The 13,799-nt window shown below is 38.7% G+C and overlaps 1 protein-coding gene across 1 annotated transcript; it reads right to left on the bottom strand.

Moving 5' to 3' along the window:
• Positions 1-4,184: 4,184 nt before the first annotated feature.
• LOC122651095 (protein ANTI-SILENCING 1-like) lies at positions 4,185-10,688 on the bottom strand. Its single transcript, XM_043844427.1, has 6 exons — positions 10,579-10,688; positions 9,601-10,022; positions 6,873-7,041; positions 5,231-5,371; positions 4,618-5,160; positions 4,185-4,403 (listed from the first exon to the last, which is right to left on the bottom strand). Exons 2-5 carry the CDS (start codon positions 9,973-9,975, stop codon positions 4,799-4,801), a joined length of 1,047 nt encoding a protein of 348 aa, XP_043700362.1. The 5' UTR covers positions 9,976-10,022; positions 10,579-10,688; the 3' UTR covers positions 4,185-4,403; positions 4,618-4,798.
• Positions 10,689-13,799: the final 3,111 nt, after the last annotated feature.

Below are 13,799 nucleotides of genomic sequence, written 5' to 3'. Positions count from 1 at the left end.
ATCCACTATGAGAAAGTAAAAGACTGCTTTGAAAGAGAAAATCAATCGAATCTTCAAAACAAGGAGCTCATCGCACTACACGAACTTCATGTTTCCATAACTCCCTCAATATCCAACGGATTTTTGAAACATAAGGGATAATCGTCACCTCTGAGATCTCAGATTAATAACTATAAAATTCCAAAAATGACAAATCACCTGAGGTGGAGCAACACAAAAAACTCATCCAATAAAAAGGAAACTAAGGCACTTATCTGTAGTTGCACCAACAACGTATTTCTTCTCCACTTGGACAGAAGCCCCAAGATCAGATCTGAAATGGTTGGTTTTCTCCACCTAGACAGAAGCACCAAGGCACAAAAAACGAGCAGATCTGAAACGCCAAAAACAGATCCACAGTTTCAAAAAGTGTCGATCCAAAAAAGAAGACAATTCTCTTCGCTGGAAACCAAAACCGAACAGATTTGAAACGCCAAAAGTAGATCCACAGATTCAACAAGAGTCGATCCAAAAACAGATGAGAACTCTCCGCTCTCTTGAAGAAATCACCGCCCTCCAACAACTACTTACAGTATCTCCATCACTACCGCTTAGAAAATTAATCAAGCTATACAAGAGGTAAGTTTCTGTAATCATTTATACTTTTGATTTTGATCCAAAATAGGTTTTATCAAGATCAGTTTTAATCAAAATCGGAGTTAATCAATTCCATTTTGAACAGATTGGTTCTATAGATTTTCTTATTTTACATTTATGTCTTTAGTGTTGTGCAGCTTGCCCTTTTCATTCTCAATTCATCACGGTCAGCCTATCAGGCTATATCATTTAAGCCTCATTTCTTTGATGTTTATATAGTAATTGTAGTCCAGGTGCAATGTAGCATCATACTCTTGCGGGGAAGTTGGGGGTTGGGGAAGGAACAAAGGGAGAGGGTGGGGAGAGTGCCCTAATCTAGCAAATACAAAGCCTCACTTTCCTCACCTGCACCGTGATTTATTCCCCTTTGTTTTCATCAAACCCCTTTTTTTTTCCCCCTTCAGTTGGGGTAAATGTAGAAGATTTCACCCAGATGCGAAGCTCTCTCCTTCTCATTTTCTCACTTCCACAGGGTTTCTAATCCACGGTAGCAAGACATCGAAAAATGGTCTAGGTTTAATCGACGGAATCCATAGTTGGATACTTCGATAAGATCGCTGTCGTAGGGAGGAGATCTGGACTTCAAAACCCTAGCAGGAGTAGAGAGAAGAGGCCAGGGGACTGAAGCTCGAATTTCGCAAGGTAAGATCCCAGGGGATTTGGGATTTCACGAGACCCGTTTCAGCCGTCAGGCGGGTCATTTCTCAAATCGGGTAGTCAAATGGGTTTTTGCATTTTAAATCAAGCACTCAATCTTCAACTGCACGATTCACTTCCTCCACGTGGCATCCTATGGAGGCTGCACTGCAATGAATTGCACAAACCATGCACTGCAGACTATTTTATCTGGGTTAAAATCCTTTGCATTGTGGACATCTGGCGTTGCACTGTAGTGTGGCCCTGAGAGCTCGACACGTTAATGAAACCTCATCCAACGGTGTGAGCTCGATGCAAGGCAGTTTTTTTCCTTTTCTTTTTTCTCAAGCTTGGCACCGTTGGATGTCGCATCTTCCACGGGATGAGCTCTCAGGCCCGCACTGCAGTGCATCGCCAGATTAGGGCACTGCAGAGGATTTTTTCATTTTTATCCTGCAAGATAATGATAGTTCTTGACAATAACATAATGGTAAGTATGACATATTGGCAAGTCACTTTCAAATCATTTTGAGAACCTTTTTTTTTATCCAACTCAGAGAACTTATGGAGAGAAAACAAGGGACAATCAAAAGTACTTTTGAAAAGAAGAGAAAGACCAACTAGAAAAAAGTTACAATTTTTCAATTCACCACTTTTGATTACAACAAGATTCACCCTTTTGCAAAAAGATATGTTTTCAGTTAAAATTCTATTCCAATACAAATTATAATTATCTTGTCGTTTTGATTAGCATCTCAAGTTTGATTCAAATACATGCAGAAAAAATTGAATTTCAGAGCTTTCCTTAGTCAATGCATTCGAGCAAACCGGTACACTTAAACGCCTTACATAATATTAAAGTTTTCTTAACCAACGATTTATATAACTTTAGGGAAAAGGTTAGGTATGCTAGCAGTATACCGTATGCTAGCACCTTGTGTCTATCTCTTTCTTCCCCCTTTGAAGGGTAAGGGAGTCATTTCAAAGGGGGGAAGAGAGAGATAAGACACATAAGGTGCTAACATATGGTATAGTACTTGCATATCCATCCCTCTCCCATAACTTTAGGGAGAAAGTTCTATACAAACACTCCCATGAATCTATCTCTCGCCTTCCCATTTGAAAAGACACCTCTACATTCTTGTTTTGAGACGAGAGAGATAGACATATGAGAGTGCTCGCGTAGTCAACCGTTTTTGGAAGGATATTTTAGTGAAGATAGAAAGAAAAAATTGCAGCATATAATGGCCAGGAGGGACTATTTTGAAAAACTAGGAGTGGCCAAAAGTATTCCCAGAATCCTGTCAAGTACACATAAAGTAACCTTGTTTTTTTTTTTTCTTCCTGTTATCGGATCATTTTCAGATGTACTGTACTCTACAATCAAATATAACAATATTTGAGGATGGGCGGTTAAGGTATTAAAAACCACCCAACTTTGCAATCTTATCCTCCCATTATTTATGACAAGATTCTCTTCAAATTGGATAATAAAGGCAATACCGCAATAGGATAAATGAAATTGATAATATGGTAAACTTCAGTCCTAACATAAACCCCCCTTATTCGATACTAGTACCAGCAGCTTTCCCACCTTTTAAAATCCTTTAAATATTAGGAAGACAAACAATTTGGGACAGTAAAAATGGGATCCGGCTCCTGTCCTGCAGTGGCGGGAGCTGGAGCGTCCAGCCCAGCAAAATCACCTAAAAACAGGGGGTGGGGTGGTCATTTCACATGTGGGGCCCAGGTGGGAACCACCTGTGAAATGATCACCCCACCTCTGTTTCTGGTGTCATTTAGCTGGGCTGGACTCTCCAGTTCCCCCCACTGCAGGACAAGAGCCAAATCCGTAAAAATGGGGACGACAATGTGAGATGGAGGGAGAACTTTCCAAACAAACAAATAACTCAGCTTATCTCAATTAATTGGGGCCGGCTACATAGATCCATTTGAGGTCATACTTGATACAAAGCTTAAAGAATGCATGTCTTTCCTCACTGCTTCTCCTCCCATGGCTCTTTTAATTCCTTCAATTTGAATCAAATCACTCCTTCGTATTAGGGGCATCCAAAGGCCTCCGTTGAACATGACCATGCCACATCAAATGATTTTCTCGTAGCTTATCATTTATTGGAGCAACTTCCAAATCAGCTCTAATATGATCATTTTTTACTTTATTCTTTCTATTTTTACCACTAGTCCATCTCAACATCCTCATCTCCTCTACACGGAGTTTATCTATATGAGAATTTACTAAATCTTTAAACATGTTGTGACGGACGGAACCTTCTGTACTTTCAACCGTTCATTCGGGGGCAATAGCTTTCCAATGAAAAGCAATGTCATCATTGTTGGGGTTCCACGGGGAAGGCAGAAAAGATAATCCCACATCGAATAAGAATATAAGGAATGTCGAGGGTTTATTGGTATTAAAGTACCCGATTGATAAACTCGAGCCAATTACTGATGACCAGACCTGATACAAGTGTCCAAGCAGTTGGAGGTTTGCTTGGGCAATGGATGATGAATGGTAACCAATCGCCAGACCTTTATTTGCTCCAGGTCCATTTCCCCAAGTTCCTCTAACACCTGCCCTGGTGGAGTCCACCCCCGTATTAGAGGAACTTGGGGAAATGGAAGCGACAGAGAAAGAGGAAGTAAATAATGTTTAGGACTTCAAGCCTTTCGTTTGGCCAGTAGCAGGTTTAAACATTTTAAAACATGCAAAGTTCTGGGTACATACATTTAAAATGAAAACAGAGAAAATTTTGGAACATAGCAAAATTGAGAAGGCAGTACTAGAGCAAGTAAAACTAATTTTTTTTTTTAAGGTGATGTGCTTGAAACCTTTTCAACAAGTTCCCCCTTCCCCTCTTTTGATAGGAGAAAATTAAAAAGAAAATCGTCGGAAGGAGAGAAAACAAAGAAGCAAAATAGAGCTTAAAATGGAGAGATTAAAGAATAACAGTACAAACTAGCCCTTAATTAAATTCTTAGCCTCTAAGACCTTACAACTTGAGATGTACCATAGATACCTCTACTTCTGCTGAAGCATAACATGAGTCCAAATTTCTCAGCAGGACAAGGGTTCCTTGCTCATGACCTCTCTCTATTTCTTCCTTCCAGGGCTGAGAACAGCATATACATCTATTAGAGGTGATACCAAAAACAAAAACCATTGGGAAAGATACATATCTTTGATTAATGAAGCAAAAGCAGGTATAAATGAAGGTACAAGTGTAATACATTAACTCAACACTTTCTTGATACACTTTAACAAAATTATACTTTCCCTGGAGGAGAAAAGAAAGCATTGGGGGGGGGGGGGGGGGGAGAGTTTACAGCATCTGGCCTTCTGGTGACATCTATTACTTGGCTTTCAGTTCTGATGTCCTCTACTGCAAGTTTACGATATGCTTTACCAGAAAGCTTGGTTGCTGTCACTGGAACTCACCGTAGAAATCATTACCTAACCAACAAGATCTTTTCTGGTGTCACCATTTGATTTATATGGAGATATTCTCTAAAAAAACCCTGGAGGCTTTGCAGCACTCTCCTTGGGATCAACTGTAAGCTTCTTCAAGATATTGGTATTACTTTCTTCCCTTGCTAGTGCAGGAGACACATTGGATTCCAGTTTCTCCGAAGGTTTAACTGATGTGCCAAGAAGAAGTCTCCTTCTTTTGAAAGGTCTACCATCAGATGCTTCCAAATGTAATGAATCCTGAACAGATTTTAGGTTTCCTTCATCCACAACTTGAATGGATGGAATGTTTCCAGTTTTAATTGTACTCTTGTCAAAAGTTGTGACCCTTGGCCAGACCCATTCATCAGAAATGCGTCCCTGATCTGATCCACTAGCGATACTTCTCTTCGATTCTGCACCTGTGCCAAAAACAAGTCATCAAATTGATTTGACAAGACACATTTGTTAAACATTGGAGTCAAAGGTCACCTTTCATTGATGGATTTGTTTGGACACCAGGCTTCCCATCTTTTGCCAGAGTTGCCACTGCTTTAGGCAAGTCTAACTTGGAAGAGGAATCTGTTTTCCAATTGTCATTCCGATGACTTGTTGCGTTGAAGAAGTGCCTGACTGCAATGAATACGAGAAATTAGAAGAGATGGGAGAAATTTATCCATCCTTAAAAATCAGCAAATATTGTTAATGCACAATTCTCCCACAAGGCAGCAGAGATGGCAGGTCATCACGGATGCACATGTTGCTGCTAAACTCTTTTTGCATGGCAAGTTTCAGCCCAATATGACTTTTGCCACATGGAAAAATAGTTGTTTTGTTCTGATTCCTGTTTAAATAAAATGAAGAAAAAGTCCAGAAAGTTCAAAGGGCTACTGGTCTATGGGGAAGACTTCAATCCCATTCAATGGAGGGCTGCATATGCTACATGTATGGCTGCATGCACATGTCTGTGCTATGGGTGCAAGACTTATGCCTTTGAATCTTGATCATGGTATACCTCAAGAACAAATTTCAAGGAAGGTACAGACTTAAAGTCTCAACAATGCTTACATCGGCTGTAAGTCTAATTACATGCAGAATCAAAGACAGAGATGTTAGCACAATCCCCACGAAAAGGATACTTTTATTTGATTAAACTTTGCTTGATATTAATTTTTTTCTTAATTTACTATATGACAATTTTAATTAATTTTAGCAAGTTGAGATCTGTAATTTCTGGTAGATCCTGATTTTATCAGATAAATAAGTTGAAAGTAGGATCTATGTTTTCACCATTAGTTGGACTTCTATCATTTACCTTTTTAGTTAAACTGTAGTTGGATTTTTCAAGTTTAGAAGCAGTTGAACCTTAGAGGTTAATTTAAGTATAGGCTGTATCCAGTGATTATTAGTCTTGTTTGGAGCAAGTCTCGTGCATGGAAACACAAGGAAATCCTAGGTGATATCCTACTTTCTCTATCTTTACTCCTTTATGTTCAAATTCTCTAAGCTTCTTTATTCTTCTCTATATTATATAAATTCCTTTCTCAAAAGCCATATTCACAGTTTTGCATCTTTCTTTCCAAAACATGACTCTTGTTCTAACCACTAATAATAGTACTCTAAAAATGTAAGGCCATAACCCTCATCGATTTCATCCCTTACCTTCCTTACATCTCCCTAATTTCTCCCTTCTATTACATCCATTACTTATTCTCATCTTTACTCTCTAGGATTTTCACTCTTTAGGCTTACGACTTGTAAAAGAGCCTAATCACTCACCCCTCAACAAGCAAGCAAAAACCTTAAATAAATAGACCTTGTACATCAATCTGACAGGGGTTTCTTGTTCATTGACAGAAACTTGAACAATTTTTCCCATTTTCGATTTGATTAAGGGGAATTTATCTCACCACATTTACCTATTAACCTTAAAGTTCTTTTTCTTTTTCTTGAGGGGTGAGGTGGGGTGAGGAGACCAATAAAATTAACTTAGTTGAAATAAAATGTAAGATCCAAGAGCAGCATATATACGGAGGGATCAAAACTGGATGCTGGGAGGGGCTCTTCAGGCTTATATACTAAGAAACAGGTTTCAGATATGAGCAATGAAAAAGAGAAGACATAGAGGATGTACCTTCAATGCCAGCTATTATATCCTCATATCTATTTGATATTTTGCGTTTTCCAACATCAAAAGTACGATAGAAGACATAATCAGCCCTTCTCATTTCCATGTCGGAAGGTTGAGGATTTCTGCTGTCCTTCGATGTGCAGACAACATTGCATTTGCCAACAAGTACTTCCTGATAAAGATATAGAAAATTCAATAAAGATTGCCATTGTAGCAAATACTAATGCATAACTCCAAAAACAATTTCATGAAGTCTTAAAATAATACATGTATTCATGGTATCAAGTATCAATACAATAAGGACCGACAAGTATCAATATGGCAAGGTCCGATAGTATCGAGATTGGCTATGCCCATAAAATACAGAACCGATGCATAAAAAAATTATGTACATAACTGACAGACCAATATGGTACCGATACATTCTGTACAGGCTGCCACAACACAAAATTTCCAGTTTTTGACAGAAAACTTCTTCCTACTTTGATTTTTTTGGCAAAAAAATCCAAATGGATCCCATCTACACTCAAAAAACAATATAAGAAGAGGCAAGCAATAAATTTGCATTAAAGCTCATCAAAGTAGAGATAAACATAAAATCTGGTGGTTGAAATATGTTAACTTGTTTTTTTATTGGGCTTGAATCTTAGTTTTTCTTGCTTGTTTTTGCCAAGTGTCACATATAAACTGAAAAAAACTGACCTATAGTTAGATCATTTGATACACAGCCTTATCCCTGCTTTCGCAGAGAGGCTGTTTCCAGACTCAAACCCGTGACCACTTGGTCTCAATGGAGCAACTTTACCGTTGCACCAAGGCCCACCCTCTATAATGAATTTCCATCTATAATATATACTTATGTTTGTTGCTAAGTGCATTTTATTACTAGTTACATACAACTTCATACTTGTTTAATCTGTTACTACTAGAGTAGTAGTATGGTTAATGCGTATATGTACTTAATACTTAGTAGTATGTTTCTTGTCTGTACCCAGTGCACAAGGCTCCCTCCACTGCGGGGTCTGGGGAGGGTCATAATGTACGCAGCCTTACCCCTGTTTTCACAGAGAGGCTGTTTCCAGAAGCATACTTATGTATTGCTTGCTTGGTTTTGAACCTTCAGGGGTTACTTTTAAGTCATTATCCAAATGTGCAAATAGATGGTTCTTTTTCAAATCTTCTTGCATAATTGTTTTCTATTACTTATTAGTAGGTTTGATATTGCACTTGCCAATACATATTTGAATCATATAGATGTCGTGAAGACAGAGATAACCTAACATTGGTTAGATTTCTTTTTTATTTCTTATTTATGGTGCACAATGCTTAAAAGACTTGTTTTGCACATGTATCATAAGCATATCCATTAGTATCAAAGCATATCCAGCATCTCTCTGATACATCTATGAGAAGTCTCTTAAATCCAACTTTCAGATACGCTGTCCGATAGCAATCCTTGACACCTTGTCACCTTGTCACCTTGCATGTATTTGCATTACTCAAGGAACTCTCGGCCTAAAATAACACGAATGATAGTTTTCACTCAAGTTAAAATAAGCTCAGTGGGATGGTCTGCATCAAGAGACGTTTTAACACAAGCAAGGCAATTACAGAACCAAAAATGGGAAGAGAAAGGAACAAGATAAAATTGATCAACCTGTGGATGGATCTCTAAAGAAAGAGGCATATAATGAACTGGTAACATATAAAACAAAATTAAAATAGGGAAAAGAGTAAAGAGTTTGCACATAAAATCAGCTTGGGATAACGTATAAAAATAATCAAATAAATTTTAAAAATCCTGAACAATATTCAAGTTTTCATCCATCAGCAGATGTAGACTAATTCACTTCTTGGTGTAGGTTTATTCACAGTGCTTAAATTTATCAGTGTTTCATGGTGGTTCAGTCAAGACATCTCAAAATTTAGAATATATAATGCACACTTTGCAGATTACATTTCATCAACCATTTCTCAAAAAATGGAAATCCTATCATTTAAAAAACAAAGTCCACACCTTTGAATTCCTTTAAAACAAGAAACCAAAATGAGACAGAGGAACCAGCACCATGCACAAATCCACACCTCAACCCACCCCCCCCCCCAAAAAAAAAAAAAAACAAAGTTATAAAAACTTCAGGAAACTTATAAGTTTGTTTTTTATTTTTATTTTATAAATAACATATAATTATATTATTATTAAGTATCTCTTTCCTTGACAAAAATGTTTTGAACAAAAATTGATCAGCCATTTACCCATCATGGATATTCATTGAGGATCTAAACATCATCTTTTCAAGGTTGAAATATGAAATCGAAAAGAAAGGTTTTACTGCTTTTTCCCTATGTCCTTTCATCATACAAGTATGAAAATTACCTACTTCAGTTGATGCAAATGAACGGAATGAGACAGAAACAAATATTTCAGATAAGCTAATGCAAAATTTATAGAAAAGATTATTATTCGAAAAAATACATTGGGCAGAGTGTTCTCAACAATCATTGAATGGTGCAAACAAATAGATAACATCCAACTTACTTTCATTCACTTCCCTCTTGGAAAAATCTCACCACTTACAACCACATTGCAATAAAGATTTAAAAATAATGAGGCACCATTCCGAGATGATTTCAAGTTTAATTTATAGTTTCCAAGCACATTGAATTTGAATATAAATCACAACACAAACAACATTTAGGGCAAGGGTAGGTGGTAAGAAATTTTTTTTACCAGAGGATTGTCATTATAAAGGCCTTCACCTTTGCCACACGCCAAAAATATCTCATTCTTGAGTGATGCATCATCATCTCCTAACCAATTAAGTATCTCATTAGGCCGAAAAAACCATACGACCCTAATGTACTTCCTATGATCTCGCAGCTTCCATATTTTCACAAGTTTCCCAATATAAGGCTCCTGCGGCTCATTTAGTCCATGCACATGCATATAGACGCAATCATACAAAGAGTATTCTACACCATCATACGTAAATGACTTGTAAAATTGGACCTCATTATCTGTCCCACCATCTCCACGACTTTCACCCCACTTAAATTCACAATTATGTACTCTATCTGCTCTTTTAGAGTGAGATGTAGCTTCCATGTCTCCAGCTAGAAGTAGTAAAGACTCAATACTGTGGTCTTTGCAAAACCTAAAATTAATAAAAGAAACATAATTTATGGTGAAGAAACAATAATAATGTGTCTTTAAACAAAAAATTAGAAAGTAAAACCCATAAAATTATAATATTGCAAGACAATACAAGCAAGGGTAGAGGAAACCCTGAAAAAAATCTAAGCTCCTAGGAGGCCGAAAAACATAGCTTGTTTCAGAGCCAAAAATCCACAATATAGTCACAAGCAGATGGCTAATCATGCAAAAATGCAATGGCATCATCCTCTGTGAATGCCTTTCTGAAAATTTCATCTCCGCAACTTAGCAGAGCAGCAAAGAAAATGACGAGCAGAACATCAGAAATAATTAGCACTCTAACCGAGAGGTCTTGCAAGATTTGCCGCAAGCCGTTCTTAGAGTAAACAAGAAATCAATCACCACAGACAAGCATAAACATAATCAAACCTATCCACGAGGAGGAGGCCATAGTTCATGTCGAATTGTCGTTTCAAATCCCTCAGAAAAAAAAATTGACAAAGGCAGCAAGAGCAGAAGAAAAGAAAATGGTTGTAGCATAGAAGGATAGATATACCTCAACAACGTTTAAAGAGCCCCATCGGAAGTTCAATAAGAGCAATGGTAGCCAAAAACCAGTAGAAGTCCAATAATCCTAGCCAGAGAAGAAAAAAAAAAAGAAAGCGAAACAGAATCACCTCTTAGATGTAACAGAAACTCTCAAACTCAAGAACCGAACTAAAAGAGCGAGGAAAAGAACCAAAACTGAGGCGGCAAGAATGTAGAAAAGGCCAACGGAAGTTCAATAAGAAAAATGCTAGCCAAAACCACAGTAGAAGACCAATAATCCTAGCCAGAGAAAAATTAAAGAAAGTGAGAAAAAAAGAATCATCTCTGAGACTGGTTACGTTAGATTAATTATATCTTGAGGAAACAAAAACTCTCTAACTCAACAACCGAACTAGAAAAGTGAAGAGATCGATCGAAGAACCAAAAACTGAGAGACAAAATGGAAAGAAACAAACGAAGCTTACAAGCATTGATCACATTTATATATAGAAGAAACCTCAGAAGAATGCGGGAAGCAGGAAGCTATTCTGATCAAGACACAAAGAGCAGAGCAGCAGCAACACAGGGGTTTCGTGTTGCAGAGAAGAACGTTATAAAAGGTCCAAAAGTCTGGAAATGGAAATGGAAATGGAAATGGCTACTGATAGAAGAAGTGTGAAGTAAGAGTAGTAGTACGTGTTGTATTAGTGGAACTGGAAACTTCCACAGAAACTCACCCTACTACGTAGCTGTGGGTTACAGCCCAGTTCTTTCTTTAAATATGCCCTTTTCTTTCCCTCTCTCAGAACCCACCTGAATTAAAAATTCCAAAATAAAATAACTGTCAGGACTCAGGACTCACCGGGAGACTCAGCAACGTTTTGAAGTTTTCTCGCTAACCTGTCCATTAACGTGCAATGGGCACATGGACGGCGTGGGCCTTGATGCCTTGTACAGATTCCACCGTTGACGGTTGATTCCGAGTCCCATCCGTAGCATTGGATGTAAGCGTGTTAACGGTCTGATTGGATAATTATCCCCTTCAATTCGCGGGCACTTCCAATTCCTATAATAGGGGGAGTGGATCTGTCACGCCCCCATCCCAGACAAGGGATGACATACATTATAAGGGGTGACTAGGACAACGCTTGTCATCCTATTAAGCTGCCAGGATCACTGACACAGTGTCCCAACGCACAGTCATGACTAATATTAAAACAATATAATATCAGAGTGCGGAAAGGAAAATATTACATTCCAAATGATCAGTAGTTTTGCGGAAGCGTATAAAATCAATAATTACAAGATGATCAAAGCCTAGATGATAAATACTGTAGTTAATCCATTTTTCATTACCATCTAATAATGATTAACAAGGGTATAACAAGAAATGTTTTTACATGGGCCTACGCCCTAAAATAAAAAAAAAGGGAAACAAGTCCCTAGAGTTCTCACGGCCCGTAGGCGCAATTGTCACAAGGACACCGTTGCCATGTTCCTCTAACACGACTTAGGCTCCTCCGTACTGCATCATAATCTAAAAATTGTGTACACGAGGGGTTAGCTCTCCACGAGCCAGTGAGGGGATGGGGATGCACAAACACACAATTCACATAGTCCAATGATGCATGCATATGTTAAGTAAATTTTCACCTAACATCACAACTAAGTCAATGGCATATGCTCTGTGACAACTCGGGAGACACTTGGGTCACTTAACTTATCGCCACAATGAAACCTCAATTGTCACGTGGGACCTACGCCGATCGAAGCCTCCAAGACCACTCGGTGGCGGACCCGATAACCAATACTACCATGGTGGCCTCTCCCACCTCCACGAAATCCGGTGTATCGATTACCCAACACCTAAACCCCTGTTGGTAAGGGTCGTAGCATAAGGGTGTGAAATCCTAGCCACAATATACTACATGCCGTCCTATCGTCCCGAGAGGTAATCCGGGCGCATCAACTTTTCATCTGGTTTAGTGCCGGTTACCCGGCACGACACGGCGCTCGATTCAACATGACATTCAACATAATTTCTTCATAAATGTATATAGTGTTGGGTTCCGCACGGTACCACCAAACACGAGACCCATCAAGGTACAACATTACCGATCAACATTATAACAATTGTATATAAGAGTATGCAATATGCGCAAAACATGCTTATTAATTATAATGATTACATAATATATAATGCAATAATAATAACAGGCCCAAACGACCAAACCCACTCACAACGTATACGCCAAGCACCACGATTATCAGTTGTCGCCTCGATCAAGCAATAAGCCACAAAAGTGAATATATTAACCTATACAAGGAGTGGAATAAGGTTACACGAGCGAAAGGAACGGATCCCCAAAAGGTCTCCCATAAACACTTAAGTATAAGGTTTCGAGGCGAAGTGGTTGCGGGGAGTGGTTTCATGCCCAAATTCGCAACCACATGTAAATCCTAGGAAACCGGGGTTCGGGACGATTTTAGTCAAGGTCGGATGCGGATGTGGTTTGAAAACTGAATCCGAGTGTAAATCCGAGCTTCACGAGGGGCTCAGGACAATTTTGTCAAGGTCGGATGCGGATGTGGTTTGAAAACCGAATCAGTGTAAATCCGACCTTCACAGAATCCTTCTCGGGAAGGTAATTTCGGGGTGGTTTCTTGCAGTGCGAAACCACATGTAAATCCTAGCTAACCAGGGGCTTAGGATAGTTTTAGTCAAGGTCGGATGCGGATGTGGTTTGAACACTGAATCCGAGTGTAAAACCACATACTGCGAACCGAAAATTGAAGGGTTTCTCACTAGGGATTCATTTTTCAAGGGGTTTAAAGGTAGGAGGCTTCAAGAAAGCTTCCTCCTAGGTCCATTAGGGTTCTAAGACCTCATTAGGTCCATGTAATCCCATGGATTTAAGAGAAAACAAAGAGAACCTAAATTAGGACATAATATGTTAGAAACCTTAAATTTCTTAAATGGAAAGAGATTACTTAGGCTTAGGGCTTGTAATGGAGTGAAATAACTCCACCATAGTCTAGGTTTAGAGGTTCCATTGATTCCTTGGGTTCCAAGAGAACCCTAGGTCGAATTTCTCCCATTTCCCAAACCCCAAAACCCAAAATAGAAGAAAAGAGATGGGATTGAATGGCTTACCCACCCCAAGGTAGAAGGCTCCATGTTGAGGCTCCAAGAAGTGCTCTTCCAACCTCCAACCAAGTTTCTCCACCCTTCTTCCTCCTTCTCTCCT

Source organism: Telopea speciosissima, chromosome 2, assembly GCF_018873765.1.
Source record: "Telopea speciosissima isolate NSW1024214 ecotype Mountain lineage chromosome 2, Tspe_v1, whole genome shotgun sequence".
NCBI lineage: Eukaryota > Viridiplantae > Streptophyta > Magnoliopsida > Proteales > Proteaceae > Telopea > Telopea speciosissima.
The sequence above is the reverse complement of the archived record's forward strand: the minus strand, read 5'-3'. Positions and strand labels throughout refer to the sequence as shown.